Source organism: Bison bison, unplaced genomic scaffold (genome assembly GCF_000754665.1).
Source record: "Bison bison bison isolate TAMUID 2011002044 unplaced genomic scaffold, Bison_UMD1.0 scf7180017864108, whole genome shotgun sequence".
Taxonomy (NCBI): Eukaryota; Metazoa; Chordata; class Mammalia; order Artiodactyla; family Bovidae; genus Bison; species Bison bison.
This window is the reverse complement of record NW_011494680.1, coordinates 6,885,153-6,910,369: the sequence shown is the minus strand read 5'-3', so window position 1 is coordinate 6,910,369 and position 25,217 is coordinate 6,885,153. Positions and strand designations below refer to the sequence as shown.

General features: G+C 42.5%; 1 protein-coding gene across 1 annotated transcript in view; it reads right to left on the bottom strand.

Annotated features, from left to right (window-relative positions):
- Positions 1-25,217, bottom strand: part of SNTG1 (syntrophin, gamma 1) — a 152,967-nt gene that overhangs the window by 47,958 nt on the left and 79,792 nt on the right. The window contains exon 11 of the mRNA XM_010839011.1: positions 19,310-19,348. Within this exon, the coding sequence (XP_010837313.1) occupies positions 19,310-19,348 (39 nt within the window). The remainder of the gene's footprint in view (positions 1-19,309; positions 19,349-25,217) is intronic.

Sequence of the window (25,217 nt, the reverse complement as noted above, 5' to 3'; positions counted from 1 at the left end):
CTATCCTTTGCAGCCAAAGATGGAGAAGCTCTATGCTGCTGCTGCTGCTGCTGCTAAGTCCCTTCAGTCGTGTCCGACTCTGTGTGACCCCATAGACGGCAGCCCACCAGGCTCCCCGTCCATGGGATTCTCCAGGCAAGAACACTGGAGTGGGTTGCCATTTCCTTCTCCAATGCATGAAAGTGAAAAGTGAAAGTGAAGTCACTCAGTTGTGTCCAAATCTTCGCGACCCCATGGACTGCAACCTACCAGGCTCCTGTGTCCATGGGATTTTCCAGGCAAGAGTACTGGAGTGGGGTGCCATTGCCTTCTCCAGGAGAAGCTCTATACAGTCAGCAAAAACAAGACCAGGAGCTGACTGTGGTTCAGATCATGAACTCCTTATTGCCAAATTCAGACTTAAATTGAAGAAAGTGAAGGAAACCTCTAGACCATTCGGGTATGACCTAAATCAAATCCCTTATGATTATACAGTGGAAGTGAGAAATAGATATAAGGGACTAGATCTGATAGACAGAGTATTTCCACTCAGTGCATTTTTAGTTTCTACTTTTGCATAAATAATACATTCTCCTTAATACCAGGCTGTAGTTAAGTTCTTGGGCTTCTCAGGTGGTGCAGTGGTAAGAATTCACCCGACAATGTGGAAGATGCAGGAGACACAGTTTTCAATCCCTGTGTTGGGAAGATCCCCTGGAAAAGGAAATGTCAACCCACTCCAGTATTCTTGCCTGGAGAATCCCATGGGCAGAGGAGTCTTATGGACTACAGTCCATGGGGTTGAAATGAGTCAGACACAACTGAGTGACTAAGCAGGAACATGAGTTAAGTTCTTACACAATTTAAATAATGTTATAAAAACTCCAAAAACTGAATCAATAGAACGAAGCGATAGCAACAAGCATTTTTTAGCATTTTGAGCACAATAATCTTTTTTCTCTAACTTCAGTTAATCAAACTGGCCATGAATCTAGATCTGGACAGAGGCGATCTACACACAAATTCAGTGTTGATGACTTCGTAGACGTCGGGTATCATTTGGTTGGTGCAGGAAAACTGCTACTGTATGCATGGTGGTTTAGTTGCTCAGTTGTGTCTGACTCTTTGCAATCCCATGGAGTGTAGCTTGCCAGGCTCCTCTGTCCATGGGATTTTTCCAGGCGAGAATACTGGAGTGGGTTGCCATTTCTTTCTCCAGGGGATCTTCCCAACCCAGAGACAGAACCTGGGTCTCCTGTATTGCAGGCAGATTCTTTACTGACTGAGCCACCAGGGAAGCCCACTGTATAGCATGCTCCAGACTAAACTCCAACTTAGTTACCAAATTTTCAATGATGTAAAACTATTTAAAGTGGAAAACTTGAGAGGGTTTCCTTCTGCTGGAAGTAAGTCTACTGAGGTATACCACAGTTACTTCCTCTTCTGGAGTGGAGGTCAGGAGATCATACAATCTCAAGAAGATTCTCAAGAGAAAGAAATATCATATGACATCCCTTTAATGGTACAAATGAACTTATAACACAGAAACCGACTCACAGACCGACAGAATGAACTTCTAGTTGCTGGGGAAAGGGATAATTAGGGAGTTTGGGACGGTCACATACATTCTGCTGTGTTTAAATGGTTAACCAACAAGGACCTACTGTGTAGCACAGAGAACTCTGCTCAGTGTTATGTGGCAGCCTGGATGGGAGGGAGTTTGGGGGAGAATGGATACATGTATATGTTCGACTGAATCCCTTCACTGTTCACCTGAAACTCTCACAACATTGCAAATCAGCTACACTCCAATATAAAATAAAAAGGAGAGAAAAAAAGGGGAAAAAGGAGGAGCTCAACATGTCGAGAAAACAGTTTTGCTTCCTCCTGACTATGTCAGTATATGAAGGGCTTTTCTCTTAAGACAGCGGAGGACAGATGCCTTCCCGCCCCGCCTGCTCACACTGGAGTACACAGTGTTCTGTGAAAAGGTTTTAGGAACTTTACTCCTTGCTCTTTCACTCAAAAATCACAGCAGAAGGCAGATGAGAAAAACCCATATTGTTACATGTTATCTTTGGATCTGTATTAATTTATAAATAATGACATGTTTGGTACTTTATAATGGCACTTCATTTTCAGATATCAAAATCTGCATTGTTTCCTGTTGCAGGAATAGAAAAATTACCACAACCGTGGTGACTTGACACAGCATGAATGTATTATATCATGGGCCTGCTGGATGGAGCAAAAGTCAAGATGCCAGCAGCTTGCCTTCCCCTCTGGGACTTCGGAAAGAAACCACTTCTCTGCATTGTCCAGCCTACAGAACTGCTCTGTTCCCTCTCTCATGACCCCTTCTTCCACCCTCAGAGCCAGCACCTCTGCCTGCATCCACGGTCACACAGTTCCTGTAATTTCACTCTCTTCCACTCACCTGAGCCCGGAAAGGTTCTCTGCTTTAAGGATTTGATTGGATAAATCAAGACAATACAGGGCAATGTCCCTATCTCAAAATTATCAACCAAAATCATACCTGAAAAGTCCCTTTTTCATGAAATCCATTCATAGGTTTCAGGGTTAGGACATGACACATCTTTGGTGGCCATGGTATTTGTGAAAGCAATGCAAGAATCAACATGTTGACAAAATAAGCTTCAGAGACTTACCCTTGATACATTCAGTTCAGTTCAGCTGCTCAGTCATGTCCAACTCTTTGTGATCCAATGGACTGGAGCACGCCAGGCTTCTCTGTCCATCACCAACTCCCACAGCCTGCTCAAACTCATGTCCATAGAGCCGGTGATGCCATCTGACCATCTCATCCTCAGTCATCCCCTTCTTCTCCTGTCTTCAATTTTTTCCAGCATTAGAGTCTTTTCCAGTGAGTTAGTTATTCACATCAGGTGGCCCAACTAATGGAGTTTCAGCTTCAGCATCAGTCCTTCCAATGAATATTCAGGACTGATTTCCTTTAGGATGGACTAGTTTGACATCCTTGCAGTCCAAGGGACTCTCAAGAGTCTTCTCCAATACCACAGTTCAAAAGTATCAATTCTTTGGTGCTCAGCTTTCTTTATGGTCCAACTCTCACATCCATACATGACTACTGGAAAAACCATAGCTTTGACTACATGGACCTCTGTTGGCAAAGTAAAGTCTCTGCTTTTTAATATGCTGTCTTAAGCCTGTCATAGTTTTTCTTTCAAGGAGCAAGCGTCTTTTAATTTCATGGCAGCAGTCACCATTTGCAGTGAGTGTGGAGGCCAAGAAAATAAAATTTCTCACTGTTTCCATTGTTTTCCCATCTATTTGCCATGAAGTGATGGGACCGGATGCCATGATTTTAGTTTTTTGAATGTTGAGTTTTAAGCCAGCTTATTCACTCTCCTCTTTCACTTTCATCAAGAGGCTCTATAGTTCCTCTTCAATTTCTGCCATAATGGTGGTGTCATCTGCATGTCTGAGGGTATTGATGTTTCTCCCAAATTTTGATTCCAGCTTGTGCTTCACCCAGCCTGGCATTTCACATGATTTACTCTGCATATAAGTTAAATAAGCAGGTTGACAATATACCGCCTTGACATTCTCCTTCCCCAATTTTGAACCAGCCTGTTGTTCCATGTCTGGTTTTAACTATTGCTTCTTGACTTGCATACATATTTCTCAGGAGGCAGTAAGGCATTCTGGTATTCCCATCTCTAAGAATTTTCCACAATTTGTTGTGATCCACACAGTCAAAAGATTTAGCATAGTCAATAAAGCAGAAGTAGATTTTTTCTGGAACTCTCTTGCTTTTGTGATGATCCAACAGATGTTGCCAATTTGATCTCTGGTTCCTCTGCCTTTTCTAAATCCAGCTTGAACATTCGGAAGCTCTTGGTTCATGAACTGTTGAAGCCTGATTTGGAGAATCTTGAACATTACTTTGCTAGCGTGTGAGATGAGTGCAATTGTGTGGTAGTTTGAACGTTCTTTGGCATTGCCTTTCTTTGGAATTGAAATGAAAACTGACCTTTTCCAGTCCTGTGGCCACTGCTGAGTTTTCCAGCTGGCATATTGAGTGCAGCACTTTCACAGCATTCTCTTTTAGGATTTGAAATAGCTCAGCTGGAAATCCTGTGCTGCACAGCATGTGGGATCTTAGTTCCCCAGCCAGGCTTGAACCCATTCCCCCTGCATTGGAAGTGTGGAGTCTTAACTACTGGACTGCCAGGGTAGTCCCCTTGATACAATAGTGTGGGTTAAAGGAAATATTTCAAAGAGAATTACAGTATGATATTTTAAATTTATTACTGCATCTTAAAATACAGAAACTAGACAATAAATTATTCTCTAGATAGTTAATTTGAATAAATCCTTTGAGAAACTAAATGCATCCAACGTTATTACGACTTATCCCGGATGCACATGTCCACCACCACGGGCCGCTTAGTGACGTGGCCTTTCACGAGTGTCGTCAGGTCACAACTGTGCACCTTCTTGACATGTTTCAAGTCTGGCTTACAGTCATTTGGGACCACCTTGGAACATTGCTTATGAACACTCAAACCACAATCTAAAGAATTTAAAAAGGAAAAATTCATTATTATTTTCAGAATTTTGAGTATTCTGGAGTGTTTATTTTGGCAAGACACTTCAACCTGACTTAGATTTAAAGACTAGCTTTCAGCCAGGAGAGTGAGGGGAATATTCTTCTCATTCTCTCTTTTGGAAAGATTTGATTTTAAGTTAGAAGACTAGAATTCCAGCTCATGTTCCATCATTTACTCACTGTATGATCTCAAGAGAATACCAACCCAGACCAAAGTTAATAAGTGTTCAATTAAATGTCTACAAAATGTAATATTATGCCAATTAAAAATTTATCCATTTCTTTAAAGTTAAAAAAATACATTAGAAAATAATCCAAATTAATCCTGAGATGTTTGTGACTAATCTTCCCTTTGTCAAAAAGATAAGGCATCCAATTTTGGGTCTTGTTTGGAGCAAAGATAAAATAGAAGCTTGTCATTGACTAACTTCAGTTCAGTTCAGTTCAGTCACTCAGCCGTGTCTGACTCTTTGTGACCCCATGAATTGCAGCACGCAAGGCCTCCCTGTCCATCACCAACTCCCGGAGTTCACTCAAACTCATGTCCATTGAGTCAGTGATGCCATCCAGCCATCTCGTCCTCTGTTGTCCCCTTCTCCTCCTGCCCCAATCCCTCCCAGCATCAGGGTCTTTTCCAATGAGTCAACTATTCACATGAGGTGGCCAAAGTATTGGAATTTCAGCTTCAGCATCAGTCCTTCCAATGAACACCCAGGACTGATCTCCTTTAGGATGGATTGACTAAAGACTGAACTAAATGTTGTTGTGAGAAAAGATTTATGAAATCTGTATCATAAGCCTGTTCTCACAATTCAGCTGCTTCCTGACCTTGGAAAAGTCATTTAACCAATACTGCATGTTAAGCTCCTGAAAAGGAAAGATGGATTATTTATGCCGAGTCATCAAAGCCTAAAAAGGTTTAGCTTCTAGAGATAACACAAAGAGAACGCACTGAACAGAATTAATCTTTTGAGGGTTTTCTCTGTAAAATGAGAAAACTAGACTCAATAATCTATAAACTAACTCTAAATTAAAGGCTTTATAACTATAATGAATATGACAGTATCATGTGTGCATGTGTGCTAAGTCACCTAAATCATGTCCGAATCTTTGGGACCCCCATGGACTGTAGCCTGCCAGGCTCCTCTGTCCATGGGATTCTCCAGGCAAGAATAATGAAGTGGGTTTGCCATGCCCTCCTCCAGGGGATCTTTCCAACCCAGGAGCTGAACCCAAGTCTCAAGTCTCCTGTGTCTCCGGCAGGTGGGTTCTTCACCACTAGCATCACCTGGGAAGCCCTGATTGTATCATAAGAAACTTATTCATCACAATGCCAAGATTTAGAGGTAATTTTAGTTATGATCTTGGAGTACAGTGAGGTATCAGCATGTTTCTTATCAGGAAAGTGCAACCATGTACTGGAACCACCAGTGTGCTGGGAGCAGGGGCAATGGGACCACTCACAGGCTAGGCTCCTATTCTACCTGCTGGATGCATTTTGATACCCAGCCCCTGGCAGGTGGTGGAGCTGCAGGACTCGGCCCTGGATGACCATGAGGAAATGGTTTGCCTGCCTGTTCAGAATGCCTATCCTAGACTGTTAGTGAGAAGTTAATCTTATATCATGTTTAAGACATTACACTGTCGGTATTCTCTGTTATGACAGCTTAGCCTAATATAATGATTAGAGAAATGAATATTGTAATAATTACTTGTTTTAAGCATTGATATAAGCATTATTGTCATTCTTTAAAGCTGCTTTTAAATATGATCTAATTATATGGTGGTCTATCTCAGAACTATTCTTTTTCCAGTAGTCATGTATGGATGGACCACAAATAAGGCTGAGTGCTGAAGAATGGATGCTTTCAAACTGTGCTGTTGGAGAAGACTCTTGAGAGTCCCTTGGACTGCAAGAAGATCAAACCAGTCAGTCCTAGCAGAAATCAGCCCTGAAAATTCATTGGAAGGACGGATGTTGAAGGTGAAGCTCCAATCCTCTGGCCACCTGATGCAAAGAGCCAGTTCATTGGAAAAGACTCTGATGCTGTGAAAGATTGAAGGCAGGAGAAAGGGGAGACAGAGGATGAGATGGTCAGTAGGCATCACCTACGCAATGGACATGAATTTGAGCAAACTCTGGGAGATGGTAAAGAACAAGGAAATCTGGCATGCTGCGATCCATGGGTTTGCAAAGAGTAGGACATGACAGTAACTGAACAAAAACAACCATCTCAGGAACCATGAATAGTTATCTCCTCAAAACTCAGTGTCTTACTTATACAAAGAGAAGATGATGAGTTTACACTAGTCCTTCCTTTCTAAGTTATCATGAATCCTTGTCAGCGGCCTACTCCTGCCAGACACCTTGCAGGATGTGGGAAGTGAAGTCACTTCCTGCAGCTCGTACTAATTGAGCCTCCAGATTACCACTGGGTCCCAAGCTATGTGATCAAGCACAAGTCTTAAGAGAATTTCTTAGAACCATTTACAATTTCTGAAGAACTAAAGAAAATGGAAAGTTTTTAAAAAAGTGAATGCTACCATGATGACTGATGGCCCACAGTTCTGCATCATCCCCTTCTGCTAAGGGTGTGTAGGAACTTAAGAATAGTGTAGTTGCCACCCCCTTAATTATTTAAGGTTATATGGCAGTGCAGAAGAGCTACTGCATATGTAACTAAAGCCTCTGATCAGAGCTAAATCAGGTAAGCCATTTAACAGAGACTGGAAAGAGCAGGATGATGCCCTTGGCCTTGAAGACACCAATATGCGGGAGAGAACCCTGTTCTCAAATTCATGTCCACTGAGTCGGTGATGCCATCAAATCAACTCATCCTCTGGATGAGAGGAATGATGGGGAACCCCTAGAAGCCAAGGGTCTCAGCCCCACAGTTTGAACGGGACCCTTGAAGAGAACTCCAAGCCTCCCGTGAGATGATAACAAAGGTCAGAACCATGACTGCATTCTTGTGAGACTCTGGGAGAAGGACCTGCGCTTGGACTCTTGATCAGAACAAACTGGGAGATAATAAGTGTGTGCTGTATAATGTGGTTGCATGCACAGTCACATGTTGTACAGTGGAAAACTAACACAGGATTTTTCACTGGAATAGAGTTCTGCTTTAATAAACAGCCAAGAGATGGGAGCAGCTTGAGAAACAGTTGGTGGAGACTGGAAGAGTGTGGGGCGGTGGGGAGGAGAGTGAGAGAGTGAGTCTAGATCACAGGACAGAAGACTTAATCTCACCGTTGGTCGAAACCTGCACAGGGGGCAGTTGCCTGCCAGGGAGAGATCAGAAGAGAGTCAGGAGAATGTTATTGGAAACCAGAAGACAGAGACCCTTGCTGGTCATGGCAGGAAGCTTGACGTCACTGTTTCCTGCAGAAATGTGGAAAGCAGAAACGGCCAGTAGTCATGTCTACCTGGTTACACCCCTATGCTGCAGGTGCTGCCTGGTTTCTTCATTATTCGATCATAAAATGTGAGAGGAGGGGAGGAAGGGAGGAACTTAGTGACAAACTACCAGATTGAAACAAACAGGATTTGGTGATTCTTTTGGGTGTGTATGTGTGTGTGCACATAAGTTTTCTTCTTCTTCTTTTTTTTTTTTTTTATTGGAGGTGAATTGTTTTACAAACTTGTGTTGGGTTTGATGGCTCTGAATATCCTCAGCTTCTCCAGATGCCAAAATATGCTGAAAATTGGGTGGCTTGAAATCCTAGCATGGGAGCAATCCTAGGTGTGTGACACAAAAGCTTTTCCTCAAATCTTAGAAGGATCAAAACTTCTCACAGAGGGTCTTCTGAAGGGATTAAGAACTTGACTCAGAGATTGCCTCAGCTAAACTGGAGGGTCTCTGGGAATCTGAAGGTGTTTGTTGTTCTCAGGCCTCTCAGCAGGAGGCTGGGAGAGAGAGACCGGCTCAGAAAGATCTGTGAAGTTACCTTTTGTCCCACAAAGTGAAGGAATGCATCTGAAATCCATGAGAGTCCTAGAAACTGGTAAGAAAACTGAGCAGCAACTGGGGCAGAGTGAATGCAGAATCAAAGGAGGCTTTGAGAAGCCCTAAATGCTACTGGCAGGGACAGTCCATGAAACTGCTCAGGGACAGACACTACTACCTTTCATGATGAAGGAAAGACTGACCTTTGTTCAGAGGTCAAGAGCCCAGGGCTGGAGTGGACAGCTACGGAGCCTGGCAGTGCACTCCACGCTAGAAGCAAGGTGCAGTGGTTTTCCTTAGTGTTATTCTTCTTATGAAACATTGTGTGCTCCACTCTCTCATCCCTCAAGTGAACCTCAGGTGAACCACGCATAATTTTAACTTTCACCTGGTTTCTCCCTATTGTTGTTTAGTTGCTAAGTCATGCCTGACTCTTTCAAAACCCCATGGACTGTAGCCCGCTAGGCTCCTCTGTCCATGGGATTCTCCAGGCAAGAATACTGGAGTGGGTTGCCATGCTGTCTTTCAGGGGATCTTTCCAAGCCAGGGATGAAACCCACGTCTCCTGCATTGGCAGGCAGGATCTTTACCACTGAGTCACCTGGGAAGCTTTATCCCTGTAGTGGCTATAATTTTCCCCTCTGTTATGCTCAATTCAGGAGCATTTCTGTAACCATTGTCTGAAAAAGATCAGAGCTGTCTGCTGTCCCAGGACAAACATTATAGGGGTCACAGTCAGAGGACTAAGGCTCCCACCTGAAGGGCAGCTGAAAACACTTGAGGATGCTCTGTTCACAAGGCTGTTATTTAATCTGCTACCCATCCTCTGCTTAGCACCTCCCCTCAAATCACTCCTTATTAACAAGCAACTAACATGTTCACTTGGGGAAGGCAATGGCACCCCACTCCAGTACTCTTGCCTAGAAAATCCCATGGACGGAAGAGCCTGGTAGGCTGCGGTCCATGGGGTCGCTAAGAGTCAGACACGACTGAAGTGACTTAGCAGCAGCAGCAACATGTTCACTGCAGGTGTGCATGGACTTCTCTCAAATCTAATTAACCATTCTTCCACTACCAAAAAACAACATTTCTGTCACCAGCTCATCCTTGCTACAAAATGTGATGAACCACAAAAGGTCTGAGATTTTGCAAGCTACTGAGCTATGAGATGGTTGGATGGCATCACTGATTTGATGCACATTGAGTTTGAGCAAGCTCCAGGAGTTAGTGATGGACAGGGAGCCTTGGTGTGTTGCAGTTGATGGGGTTGCAAAGAGTCAGACACGACTGAGTGACTGAACTGAACTGTTACCCTCTCACAGGTTTACAGATGCCGGCGTAAACCTGTTATATTCTTGGGTCAGAGACAGAGGACTTCATATTCACAGCACAGCCAACACCATGAGTATCAGCATTTTGTGACTGAGGTATATGCACACAACAGGCTGTGTCACATGGGGGTCCCTGAGGTTAGGGAACCAAGATCTTTTATAAAGGGCAATAGGCACTTTTACTGACAAACCTAGACAGCTTATTACAAAGCAGAGACATTACTTTGCCAACCTAAGTCTGCACAGCCAAAGTTACAGTTTTTCCCGTAGTCATGTATGGATGTGAGAGTTGGACCATAAAGAAGGTTGAGAGTTGAAGAATGATGCTTTCGAACTGTGATGCTGGAGAAGACTTTTGAGAGTTCCTTGGACTGGAGGAGATCACACCAGTCAATCCTAAAGAAAATCAGTCGTGAATCCTCATTGGAAGGACTGATGCTTAAGCTGAAACTCCAATACTTTGGCCACCTGATGTGAAGAACTGACTCATTGGAAAAGACCCTGATGCTGGGAAAGATTAAAGGCAGGAGGATAAGGGGACAACAGAGGATGAGATGGTCGGATGGCATCACCAACTTGATGGACATGAGTCTAAGCAACGTCCAGGAGATAGTGAAGGATAGGGAAGCCTGGCATGCTGCAGATCATGGGGTCACAAAGAGTTAGACACAACTTTGAGAATGAACAAAGGCACGCCTCCCCTGGGCCCTGCCCGGAGATATTGTCTCTACCTTCTGAAACTTCCAAAGGGAGGGTAAGAAATTCTCCCCTTGGTTCTGAAGAGAAACACTGTCTGATTTACTAAGTCTGCTTTGTACGTAAACACCCTTGGAGAAACAGTCTGAAACAAAATGCGTGCTCACAAGACAGCATGCAGAGATGCAACATGTCCAAAGAGAAACATCTCCTACTGCACAGCTCCTGCCCTCCTTCCCTGGAACTGGAGGGTCCATTTCTGATACTCTTCAGAGGAAGTATGACAAGGGCAGGTGTGTCTCCTCCATGTGTCACTGGGTCCCACTAATGCCTGACACAACGGTTACTTGTCATTTGAAGGTCATGTCTTCCTCACCTTCATTAGTATGAAACGATTCCTTCCCTGCTACTTGTCCAGCCACACACAGTTCCTGTTACCCTGGAAACCATCCTACTTTGATCCCTGTAGATGCAAAGCCAGCACACGTGCCACAGGCTGCCTGACTTTCTCCTCTCCTCTCAGACGACCGCCTACCTGCTCCACTCCACAAGGACCTTGTTTCTCATACTTGACATCCGACCTCATGCTTTATGTTTATATTTTATCCCCTTTTTCACTGACGACTCTTCCCTCCCAGCTCTGGGCTCTAAATCCTCCCGGCCTCTCTGATTCAGGTGGACCTAGGCTCCTCCCACCTGGGGCCTCGGCTCAGACAGAAGCTGCCATCCAGCTCCTTGGGGGCCTGCGAGTGAACATAAACAGCATCACCTCAGTTTGCCATAAACCATGACTTCTTGAATATGACACCCTTCATATTTTTAGCTTTGGGTTTGTATATAGTTTACTGCTTTTATAATATTAGGCCCTGAGTTATTCATATTTTTCTCTTTTACTTATTATTTCATGATAGAGCACACAGAATACATTTTTCTTAAGCTAATAAAAGATAATAAAATATAGGACATGATATTTATCATTTTATAACATATTCCTCCATTTCCCAAGCCCACACCTATCTTTTGCAGCTAGTATGTAACTATACATATAAACATAATTTAAAAGACAGTTTTGTGTTTTGAGCTGTTTTGTTCCTCAGTTAAGGGCATGGCCTATCCTGTGAAAATTAATGACTGGTGAAAAAAACTGCAGTGTTCCTAAACAGTGCAGTATATCTTTTTGACGTGAACTTGTTTTTAAAGTATTTTTTAAATTAATTTATTTATTTGGTTGTGCTAGCTCTTTGCCGCCGTGTGGGCGTTTCTCTAGTTCGGCGAACAAGGGCTCCTCTCTGCTTGAGGTACGCGGGCTTCTCGTTGCAGGGGCTTCTCTTCTCAGGAGCCTGGCTCTAGCATGCAGGTGCAGTAGTTGTGGTGCATGGGCTTAGCTGCTCCACAGCACGTGGAACCTTCCCAAACCAGGGATGAAATCCGTGTCTCCTGCACTGGCAGGCAGATTCTTATCCACTGTGCCACCAAGGAAGTCCTTTAAAGTATTTCTTAATGACAGATCATTTGACAGATCAAGCTCATCATCTGGGTTATATTTTAAGGCTTTGAACAGCAGAGAGGAGAGCTGGCTCATTGCCGACATCATCAAAACTGCAGTAAGGGACTTCGGGCAGGTTCTGCAGTGCACGCACTACAGAGTTTAGAGTCAATCCATTAACCCCAAATGGGATGAATGGTTCTCTTACGTGAACATTCTTGCTGTGCTTTTCTGTTATGCTTAATCACTTATATCTTCTTTCACATATCAGAGGAAAAGGAGTATACAATTTGGTCAATTAAATCACACTTAAAGAAGTGATAAAGGAAGTGAAATATAGCCACTGTCCTATCCACATGTGTTTAAAAGCATGAACTTTTTCATCAGTAGGACTTTACTTACCTTTTGCTAATTTGCCCGTTTAACATGTACTTCCCCCCTTGAGTAGTGAGGGATAGGGAGGCCTGGCATGCTACAATCCATGGGGTCATAAAGAGTTGGACACCACTTAGAGACTGAACAGCAACAGCAACATCAAATTAATAACGAGTGGCTCTGAATCTCAGAGCCAGAAGGTTTACTTATGAAACCTCTGCCACTATCTTTTCACCATGGTTTATAAGCTAATAGCTCTTACAAGAGTTAATTTATATGGGAATATTACTTTTGACAAAGTTTTAAGTTCCAGCATATTTTATTGCCAAATATTATAATATGAACTAAACACCACCAGTCATTATCACCAGGTCATGTGACTCTATGATTTGCTGTCATCGTTTATAAGCTGAATATATGAAAAATATATGAAGAATGAAAAAAAATTGCCCTTCAGTTGAAAAAACCTTCAGCTTTGAAATCCAAAATAAAGACCAATTGTCAGTCCCATTAATAGAATATTTTGTTTAAAAAGGATGCAGACACACGTGCAAATATCTTTGATACAGCAGACATAGATGAATGAAACAAATATGCATCATCTTATTAGATTACAAATTTCGAGCTAGCTGGTTTTAAGTGATGGGACGAAGACTAGACAACCAAAAGATCAGAGCAGATGGTGAGGAAACGTAAGCCCTTAATTTTGAGGCTGCCCGATTGCTAGGAAGCAGGGATTGGGGCTGGATCAGTTCAAATGCCGCAACGATCACTATTCCTACCAAGATTCAGCTATTTTTCTTGAGTAAACGCTCACTGAGTTCAGCATACTCTTGGTGAATTTCCATAGATCTGAAAATTTTAATTCAGACCATTTTGCCAGTTCTTCGTTACTTTTATGGAGAAACAAGTGTTTGGAGGTCCTAACTCCTCTCTTTTCCCTAATGTTACTTCAAAACTCAATTTTTAATGTGTCCTTTAATTTCTCAGCACTCTCAACACAACTGGAGACTAGTAGTCACTTTTCCCTCTGTTGTTTCCAGAATTCTATGTATTCGTCTAAAATAATGTTTCCAAATTTTTATAGCTAGTCAAAAATGAATAACAGTTTATAAGATAAACTTATTGAGGTAATAATTTATTGTAAATGAGTATGTGCTGTGTATGTGCTGTGCTAAGTTGCTTCACTTAGTCCCTAAGTCGTGACTCACTCTTTCAGACCCTATGAACTGTAGCCCGCCAGGCTCCTCTGTCCATGGGGATTCTCCAGGCAAGAATACTGGAGTGGGTTGCCATGCCCTCCTCCAGGAGATCTTTCTAATCCAGGGATCGAACCTGTGTCTCTTATCTCTCCTGCACTGGCAGGTGGGTTCTTTACCACTATTACCACCTACAGAGTATAGTTTTTATGTATTTAGACTACTATAATTTAATAACTCTATTTTGCACAGTGCCTGATATAAAGGGAGTTCAGTATTAATATTTTCATGATGAATTAATTCTCAATAACCCTTCTCCTTAGGAATTATAGAAAATATTAATTGCAAAGTGCCACTTTATGGGAGTAATGCGATGTATTTCAGGGTGGAGGAGTTTTGGTTAATAAAGATTAAACATTAGAAATGCAACAAGTCATGACTCAGAAGGCTATGTGCACAAAGCGCTGCATGTAGGTCTGCTTGTCTACATGACCTGCAACTGAGTGAACTAGCACAACACAGTTTCACACCCAACTGAATATCCCTGTGTAATCTATCAGCAGGACCCCCATTATCACTGTTATCACTGTTATCTCATGCACCGTGTATCCCTGTGTAGTCTAGCAGCAAGACTCCCATTATCACTGTTATCACTGTTATCACCATGATCTCATGCACTGAGTATCCCTGTGTAGTCTAGCAGCAGGGCCCCCATTATCACTGTTATCACCATTATCACATGCACTGTGTGTCCCTGTGTAGTCTCACAGCAGGACTCCCATTATCAATGTTATCACTGTTATCACCATTATCTCATGCACTGAGTATCCCTGTGTAGTCTCACAGCAGGACCCCCATTATCACTGTTATCACTGTTATCACCATTATCTCATGCACTGAGTATCCTTGTGTAGTCTAGCAGCAAGACACCCATTATCACTGTTATCTCATGCACTGAGTATCCCTGTGTAGTCTCACAGCAGGACTCCCATTATCAATGTTATCATCATTATCACACGCACTGTGTATCCCTGTGTAGTCTAGCAGCAAGATTCCCATTCTTATCACCATGATCTCACGCACTGAGTATCCCTATGTAATCTAGCAGCAGGACCCCCATAATCACATGCTTTTCAGGAAAAGTCATCATTTGCAGCTGAATCTCACTCTGCACTTCACAAATGAACCTGATCTGAATTGTGCTAATGGCTATGCTCCAGACACAAAGAGGAAATGAGAAAGTTGTTCTGAACAAAAGTGAACTGGAAGAAACTGTACTGACTCTACTAATTTCAAGTCTAGACAATAATTAAGATGGAGCCAAACTCCAATGGCCTTGATATAATATTATTTCTTAACTTATCTGGCTCCCAAACATTTTAATAACAAAAATGGCTTTAGCTTTATTGAGGTATAATGACATGAAGAAAGTACACATATTTAAAGGGTAAAATTTTATAAGTTGTGACATACATGTGAATCCACAAAACCATAACTACAGTCAACATAATGAACTTATCACCTCCCAAAGCCCCCTTCTGTCCCTTTATAAGCCCTCCCTGACCTGGGAGACCAGTCTATCCTAAAGGAAATCAGTCTTGAATATTCACTGGAAGGACTGATGCTGAAGCTGAAACTCCAGTACTTTGGCCACCTGATGTGAAGAGCCAACTCATTGGAAAAGACCCTGATGCTAGGAAAGATTGAGGGCAGAGGACAAGGGGATGACAGAGGATGAGATGGTTGGATGGCATCAGTGACTCGATGGATGTGAGTTTGAGTAAACTCCAGGAGTTGGTGATGCACAGGGAGGCCTGGCGTGCTGCAGGCCATGGGGTCACAAAGAGTTGGACATGACTGAGCGACTGAACTGAACTGAACTGGCCTGGGAAGTGTTAGTGGAGAGTAATACACAGTGTGAAAACACAATGAGATAAGTCAATTGCTCAAATGTAAAAATAATAACATAAAGTTATTAGAAATCAGCAATGGATTGCTTTTCTCCTTTTATTAATCTTGAATGGATAAACTCTAAGTACAACATAAATCCTATAAGCCACTAACAAAGCGTGCTGATTTAGGTGACATAAAATACAACGGTTAAATTCCCTTCATGTATTGAGTACACAGTGCTTACAAATAAATAAGAAAACAACAAGAAGAAAAGAGGAACATGTTCAAAAGGGTAGAGAAAGGCGAGCGAAAGGATACGCCAGTGTCATTTCAAGTTGCTCAACCTCATGCACAATATGAGAAATGCATCCTGAAAATGGCCAGTGCACACGTTTCTCCAGGTATCCAAGTGGACAGAGATGATTCCGGTCCACAAAAAGCAAAATAGAATGTAGGAAGAACAAGGACAGACCCAATACACATCTGTTTTCAAAATAGAAATGGAATGTCCTTGTGCAGGAACTGAAGAGGGGAAGAAAGTGAGAGAAGTCACAGGGGAAGGAATCCAGGCTGGGGTGGGGGAAGGCAGGAGCTTATGCAGGAGGCCGGGGAGGAAACCCTCCCTGTGGGAAGGAGGCTGGGCTGTTACTCTTGCTCCCAGATGTAGGCACTCGGGCATCTTCTTATGCATATCATATGTCTGTTTTATCCTTTATTACACCCTTTATTAAAAGTAGAAGTTTATCTAGTCCTTCTTCCTTACTTGCCACTGGTACCTCATATGCTTTCCTGGAGAATCTTCCAGACCAGCACCAGGAGAGCCAGCTCACCCTATGATGGTTGCTCATTACCCCACCGGTGGGACGTTCAGGTTGTGGATCTGGTTTTCTTCATCGTGCTCCAGGGTTAGCGTGGGTCTCTAACCTCAAGTCTTATAGAAACTCCTAGCCATCAAATCTCTTCACAAGTTCGTCATCTCCAGTCTTTCTGCAGAATTTTTCTTTTTGGAGCCTCTCATTCTAAACTTCAACTCTTACATCATTTTTCATATTTTCAGCCCTTTCTGTATAGGCTGTATTCTGATGGTACTCTCAGATACACTACTTCCAATTACATGTTTTATCTTTATTTTTATCTGTTCTATTATTCAGTTGGCTAATTGATTATAAGCTTAAACGTATTCATGCTTTATTCATTTTTGAACTTCTGTTGAGTTATTTTGCAAATCCACAATTTTTTACACCACTTCTTGTTCTTGCCTTACATTTTGTACCACCTTATTAAAAAAATAATTTAAAATAGTCGTGGATTGTTCTTTAATCTTCACAGTGTGTTTTCCCTTATGATGGTTTATTTGCTCAAATGGCTTATCCTTCTGATAAAAATATTCTTCTCTGAGATGATCTTACTGAGAGTCTGCTGTGCTCTGGAGCATGGGGGTATCTCTGGAGACTCGGTCCACAGCGCTGGCCTCTGCTGGGTGCAGTGACTTTCTCCAGTTCCAACCCCTTTGCATTTTTTAATTTTAATTTCTCTGGTTGGGGTACCAGTACCACAGTGGCTGCACAAAGTCAAAACCAAACCCCACAGGAGGCAGAAGACTTTTGTTCTAATGTATTTTAGCTGATGTGTATCATGGCTATGAGGGGACTTGAATACTGTAACATTATGTCTGATGTTATTTAATAAAAAGCATATATATAAACATATATACTTATATCAAATCTGAGCATCAGAGAATGCTCCCTGAAAATTAAGTTTGAAGAAATTTGAGATGAAAGCAACTAGTCCAAGGTAAGAGTTTGAGTGCTAAATCTTTATGAGAAGTTAGATTACATATAATTTTCAATTTTTGTTCCTTGAAGTGGCTCAGATTTTAGGCAGAAGATGAACCCTGATCTCCTAATGCAGGGCTATTATACTATGTGGATGAGTTCTTCCTACTAAGCATAGATATGAAGGTTGAACTATAAAGTAATCCTATATCCCAAAAGACTTCATTTACAAGGTGGGAAGTAGTGACAGAAAAGTCTATTAGCTGTAGCTTTCAGTTGTTAAAGTGTCTAGAATTCATTGTGATTTCAAATTGTGAGATGCTAAGAGATTTGAAATAAAATTTCATAATATTGAAAGGTTAGCAGATAAACAGCCATGGATGCTTATCTGTGTTTATTAAATGTGGGTAGAATATTAAAGTTTTTGATTTCTTCTATATTCAAGGTTTTCCAGATTTTTACTGACTTCACTCAGCATTATTCAAAACCTAGATAAAAGCTGGGGTGGTGAGGAACGAGACAGGTCCCTGAAGGGAATGTGCAGGGAGTGTTCCACATGGTTGTCATCATGGTGAATAAAGCATAGCTGTGGACTAGTCAGGGTTAGGAAACATTCCTAGTGAGGAAATTATACTAATTATTGATATACTTCAAATGCTGAGGGTTGAAGGGACAAGAGAGGTGATAACATAAATATTAGAGTCACTTTTAAAGAAACACTTCATTTGTATTTTTGGCAAGAATTCCCCAAAAGAGCAGGTCTACATTTTTACACTTCTGACTATAAAACAACCCTATCTCGTCCTGGGCATTGCAAACTTCCCTCACAGCTGAGGCTTCCAGTTGAACACTTTATCCTTAATGCCTGGCTTTTCCCTCCTGTTCAGTCCCGTGAAGCTGTAAACTGTTTTCCCAGATGTGACCTGTGCACTCCAGCCTCAGAATCACCTGCAGTGGATGGAGCGATGCACCATGAGTCAGGTGCTCTGGGCTGAGCCTGGTCTCTGCCCGTGAACAACCCCCATGTGCCCCCACTTGCTGTGGTTCTGAGAGGCACAGACACCCCTCCAACCCTGTACCTGCCAAGAGCATCACATGGCTCAGAGGCAGGGGGCCCGAAGGAGGGGAACTGGTTCCCCTGGCCTCACCCCAAGCAAGACAGGTCAGGGCTGTAGGCACAGCAGGCTCTGCAAAGCTGCTCACCACCTCACTCAGCCACATGGGCTTTGTGGGTGGCCCAGGCAAGGGGTACCCTGAACACTACAACCTACCCCAGAACATAAGTCTCTGTTGCAAGGAACACACACATCTGACACGCTGATGCAAGCAATAGCATATATTGAGAAATTTTCTTCTCGTTTAACTTTCTAAACACATATGAGATGGCTGCCCTTATACAGATGCTACTGATATGGGACCCCAGGCTTAGACGAAAAGGAACTGGTTTTGCCATACTGAAAGTTATTTTAAAGTTTTACCGTGGAAGCTAACTAGTGGCGGGTATGCCATTTAGGAATCCATATTGTCGATGTTTAGATTGTGGTCAGTGGCTGTGGACTGAGGTTGCTGTGGGGAGTCAGTGTCAGTGTCCTGCCACCGAGCCCCCTCCCCGTCCACACACTGGACGAGGACAGCTCAGCGAGTCCAGGCGGTGAGCCTTCACTTCCTTTTCTTATTCTATTAATAGCTAATGCTTATATTATGATTGTGAAAGCAATAGAAGTTAAGTTTACAGTAATAAAATTATTACCATTTCCTTCTCCAATGCATGAAAGTGAAAAGTGAAAGTGAAGTCACTCAGTCGTGTCCGACTCTTTGCGACCCCATGGACTGCAGCCTACCAGGCTCCTCCGTCCATCCATGGGATTTCCCAGGCAAGAGTACTGGAGCGGGTTGCCATTGCCTTCTCCGAATTAATTAATAATTGGTACGAATTATTTCCATGTAAAACTAAAGGCAATCAAAATTATCATTTGTAACAGACAAAATGAAAGAAATACACAATTTGGCTTTGCACGTGTTTCTCTATCTTACCTGCTGGTTTACAGGAAAGTTTCTGTTGATTTTTTTAATCTGCAAAAATAAACAAAGAAAAGTGAGGTCAGCAAAGATAATGTAATACAAGAACCCCAGGTTTATGGGACTCTCTTCTTAGTGAGTAAACTATATTGTTGACATACTAAAATCATTGCATATCAAGCACCAATTAGGAATTTTTTTTTAATTCTGACGGTCAAAAGTGTCCCAAATTTCATATACAAACATTTCAGAAATATTTCAACTTAATCATATTCTCTTGATGAGAAATGAAAAGCCTCTGATCCCACACAATCTACCGAGAATGTACAGCATAACTTTTGGTAACTTCTTTCATTATTCACTTTCACTTCATATTATATTTGTTTTAACAGATAAGAGAACAGAGGGGATGGAATATTCAGACACTATAGGATACTGTATATTATCAAGATAGTTTCAGTCAGGATTACCAATAAAATAAACATTTAAGACCATTTATTGAGTGAACTGGAGAAGGAAAAGGCAGCCCACTCCAGTATTCTTGCCTGGAGAATCCCAGGGTCAGAGAAGCCTGGTGGGCGGGCTGCAGTCCATGGGGTCGCAAGAGTCGGACACGACTTAGTGACTACGCTGCCACCACCACCGTTGAGTGAAACATCATAAAAATTTAAAATAAATCTGCTGAGTTTCCTCTGTATCAAGTCATGTAAACAAACTTTAAAGACCAAATGAAAAACGATTATCAGATTTAGACAAATGACCTTATAACACATGAAATCTTTGTTCAACAGAACTTTTACTAATTAAAACCTTCTTTTTCACTGGTTTTCTAGAGAAACTTAAATGATGCTGTCTGTATGCTATAATCTGACATCAGACTAAACACAGACTGTTTTCACTTAGAAAATGTTCTGTTGAATTGCTTTGTTTTTCCTTGTTTTAGTGTTAGTTTACCTTTGTCTTACTGATAAACATGAATTAAGAGGAGATATAAGGAGGCACAAACTTGGAGAAGTGAAATGGCCCGTGGATGAGAACAGAATCACTGGTGGAGACATGTCATTTAAAATATGAAAAAAAAAAAAGCTGACAATTTGAGAATGTTTGTGTGATTCCTCAGGGTCATGTACAAGAAGCATATCTTTCTTGTTCTGCTCAATCGTACCCTACTCTTTGCGACCCCATGGACTGTAGCCGCCAGGCTCCTCTGTCCACAGGATTCTCCAGGCAAAGAATACTGGAGTGGGTTGCCATGTCCTCCTCCAGGGGATCTTCCCAAACCAGGGATTGAATCCAGATCTCTTGCATTGGATTCTTTACCGTCTGAGCCACCAGGGAAGCCCAAGAAAACTGGATGGGTAGCCTATCCCTTCTCCAGGGGATCTTCCCAACCTAGGAATCAAACTGGGGGTCTCCTGCATTGCAGGTGGATTCTTTACCAGCTGAGCTACCAGGGAAGCAGGTTGCTCTAATTGTTTCAAAGTATTTTCTGCTCTGATGAGGAGTCAACCAAGGAAAGTCTCTAGAAGTAAAGATGCTTTCAACCAAAGTCAGGATGGTTTGAAGATGGAGACAGAAGAGCAGGTCCCTAAATGCGTTTTACCAATCAATCAAAAACCCACATTGAACACTTCCTGGAACAATACTTGTTACCAGTTTTTTTTAAAATAAAATTCCACCAATATATTTTTTAATTTTTTAATTGGAGGATAATTGCACTACAATGTGTTGGTTTCTACTGTATAGCATTGTGAATCCACCATCTGTATACATATACGACCTCCCTGCCCCACCCCCCATCCCAGCCCTGAGTTGAGCTCCCTATGCTGTAAAGCAGCTTCCCACTAGCTCCCTATTTTACATGTCCACTAACATTTTATGTCGACCGTTGTCTCTGAGTGCATACTATACAGTATTGTATTTTAAGTTCCTCCAACATGTAATTTTAGCTCTATGAATGACATAAAATGTATGATTGAAGTTAAATCAATGATACTTCTTTGCATAGTATTTACTTAAAACAACATTCAACAAATATTGTTTTTCAAAATCAAGTCTATGCCATCAAATGTACTTAAAATCGGGTCCTCCAGATTTATTTAAAGGATGTGTACTTACACTCTCCTTCTAAAAATGACTTAGTAACTTCAAGGTATTTGAATATGAAATGCATATAAATCAGTAGTCATCCTAAATTTTAAACTAGACAAATAAATACATTTTAAACAAAATACACTTCATTAAAAAATAAAATTCATAATAATTAGCCTAATATGAAATCATGGGCTTCCCTGGTGGCTCAGTGGTGAAGAATCTGCCTGCCAATGCAGAAGACGGGGGTTCTACTCCCTAGGTCAGGAAGATCCCCTGGAGGAGGAAATGGCAACCCACTCCAGTATTCTTGCCTGGGAAATCCCATGGACAGAGGAGTCTGGCAGGCCACAGTCCATGGAGTCACAGAGTCAGACACAACTGAGCCACTAAATGACAAATATGAAATCTACAGATCCATTTCTGAATGTCAAATTTCTTCTAAATTAAAATATTATACTGTGGTATTATTCTAGGGTGACTGTTTTTAGGCCTTTAAGGGCCTGTGGAGAATAAATGGTTGAATGCAACCAGAGGTATTTAATGTCAGGGGCTATTTCAATGCATTACAGAGTTACAATCATTGAGACAGGGTTTTACACTGCAAAAGTAAATGTGACAATGAATTTTGATAGAAAATTAAAACTGAATATAAAATGCATATTACTGAGTTAACAATAAAGATTGTATTAAATATGAATGGAGAACAACACTTTAAAAAGTGGTTAATTACTTGAAAAACAATGTCTCACCTGCCAACTCCCAAAACAGCCCATATTTAGCCTATAGATTTAGGGCGGCTTGGGGTGGCCTGAGGCACGCCAACCTTCCTATTGCTAGCAATGGAAGCAGAAAGATAAACCTAGCAGCAGCACTTTTTGTGAAGACTTCTGAGAGGCCCCTGTACAAGTGTGGCTGAGATTCTGGATGTGAGTGGCTCAGAGGCAGGAGCGGACCCTCCGCAGTCACTAGCGGGCTCAGGGGGGTGTCCACTAATCGCTTAGATGGGACCAGGTGGACCGAAGGAGAAGCAGAGCTTCTGCTTTCTCCTGCGATAACTTGGGCAGCACTTGTGATGGGTAGGGCTTCAAATGCAACACAGGTCTCTACCTCAATATGTGTGCTGAAGTCTGGATCTGAAAACCTATGAACACAGACAAGGGTTTTGTAAATTTGTGCTGAGGGAGAAGCTGGGAGAAGTCATTATCCCTGCATAGACCTGCCCCCCGGCCTGGTTGTGGGGGGTGCATTTTTGGGGCAGAAGGAATAGAAACAAAGAGAACCTCATGGAAACTCCAAGCCAGCCTGCACTGGGCTGCATTAGGACACAGTCATAGTTTACAAGACCAAAGAATGTTCATATTCTTAGATTCTTCTCCTAGACGCCTATGGTGGTTTGGTGGTTTCATTGCTTAGTCATATCCAACTCTTGAGACCCCATGGACTATAGCCCAGGGATTCTCCAGCAAGAATACTGGAGTGGACTGCCATTTCCTTCTCCAGGGGATCTTCCCGACCCAAGGATTGAACCTGAGTGTCCTGCTTTGGCAGGTGGATTCTTTCACTGCTGAGCCACCAGGGAAGACCCCTAGACCCCTATATTAAGGTATAATTAGTGAATTAGCAACATTTTCACTAACTAATATGCCAGAAATTCATAGGGCACTATTACATTAATGATGCATTTTAAATGATGTGCATTTCAAATAATACTCTATTCATTAATTTTAATTAAATGAATAGCAAAGTATCTATTAGTCCATTATATATAGGTGATTTCAGAATATAATTATTATCATAGGAAAATGCTCAGGATTATATGTTAACTGAACAAAGGTTAATACCATCTACACAAGAAGATGGTCATTTTCTTTTATGTACAGTGTCCTGGCCATGGGCTGGGTTGCAGGCACTGGGCACCTGGGTTTCAGGCGTGTGGGGGTGTTTGATTGGCCCCCATTGGTCACAGGTGAAGAGGGCAGGTTCTGTCATTGTGGAGTCATTAGTCAGGCTTCCTTTGGAGGGGACACGCAGTGTTTATAGTTAGAGCCTGGACCCTCAGGACGCCTGCGGTCACCTCTGCTCCCTCAAGCTTGGCTTCTGAGAGACATTCATCAAGCAATAGCAAACTGAAAGTGATTGCTGTATGATTTCTGCTGGCCCTTCGTCTGCACTGAGCTCACCGTGTGCCTCCTCTTCCACATGATGCCTGGTGCTGAGAGTGGGAACATCTCCCCCCGCCCCCCAGGACTGATCAGAGCCCTCAGTGAATGTCTGGAAGCAGGCGGTCCCCTGCGAGAGTCACAGGTGAAGGGAGGGGCCTGGTGCAGGGAACAAGCAGCGGCTGGTGAGTGGTCCATGTGTCTGAGCGCTCAGGCTTCTCGTAACACGCTGTCCATGGTTCACCAGGTGTGACCTCCCCCTTCAGGGCCTGAGTGCTCACTGGGTGTCCAGTGGTTCATCTAGTGAGCAGGTTCTCTGCCGGCCGGTGTCCTCTGCCCTTGACATGCACTGGACAGCGTGTGTCCCCACACCCCTGTGGGGTCTCCAACAGCTCTGGGCCCAGGAGGGTCAGTTCCTGAAGCCAGCCTCAGCAGGGCGGGAGAAGGGTCGGTGGGTTGGGGCAAGGCCCTGGGCACTCCCTGGGGGCTTTGAGGCCCCTGGAACGTGGGAGACTGGGGAGCTTGGGCTGCAAGAAAAGAGAAAGACTGAGGCCCAAAGGGAAGGAACTAAGGCCCAGCAGGCAGAGTCTGGCTGGCTAGGGGGCAGCTCCTTGGAAACTTCCCAGGAAAACTGCCCATTTGCTTACGACTGCAATTGTCAGTTAACATCAAATCAAAGCAAAGGGTCTGGATTGTGCAACAAAATTACCAGCTAATTTTTTCCAACGTAAAAATTCGTTGAAACTTCCCTGGTGTTTCAGTGGTTGGACTTTTCCTTCTAATGCAGGGGTTGTGGGTTCAATCCCTGGTGGGGGAGCTAAGATCCCACATGCCTTTTGGCCAAAAAAAACAGAACATAAAACAGAAGCAATATCGTAACAAATTCAATGAAGACTTAACAAATGGTTCACATCAAAAAAATCTTTAAATTAAAAAAAATTGTTTAAAAGCTTTTTTGGTGAGCAGCTTTCTACCAGATAAAGTAGGTTAGTTATTTTATTGAAATCCCTCCAACACAACTTGCCAAAATAAACTCTAATCATGTAAAAGGAACAGTATGATTAAGAAAATACACTCGTAGTATAATGCTAGACTTCCCCTTGCTCTTATCCTGACTTGACTTACTGTCCCTGCCCTGTCTGATCCCACTCTCCATGGCCCACATCGAGTTGATGCCTGCACGACTGAAGTTCGTATTTGATGTGTGAGGAGAAACAGTGGTGAAAACAAGACACTGCGCAAAAGTGCATCCAAGGACTCGGGAACGCCAGCTGCTACAGAAGGAAGAAAACGTCTCCCTCGGTGACACCACGCCTGTCAGAATCTCACTCAGCAACCTCTGATCACAGCTTCAGGCCTTTCTGGTAAATCTCTTTTCTGTTAGGCTTTATTTTGTTATGACTTTCAATTCACCTACGAGCTTTGTTGAGTCTTTCTAAGGCGGCAGACACAATAGAAGTTTTTCCTTCAGTTCTTCACAACCAACAGTATTATGGAAAAAAATTCTCTTTTCAGCTTGCAAGTGTTTGCCATCTAAAATAGCAGAACTCTATGGATTAAACATGACTCCCAAATGACCCTTTTTTCTTGGCTCCTGCAGGTAAATGGGGAAAATGTAGGAAGATGGCTGAAATACAGCCTGCAGGAACTCAAATGACTGATGAGATGTG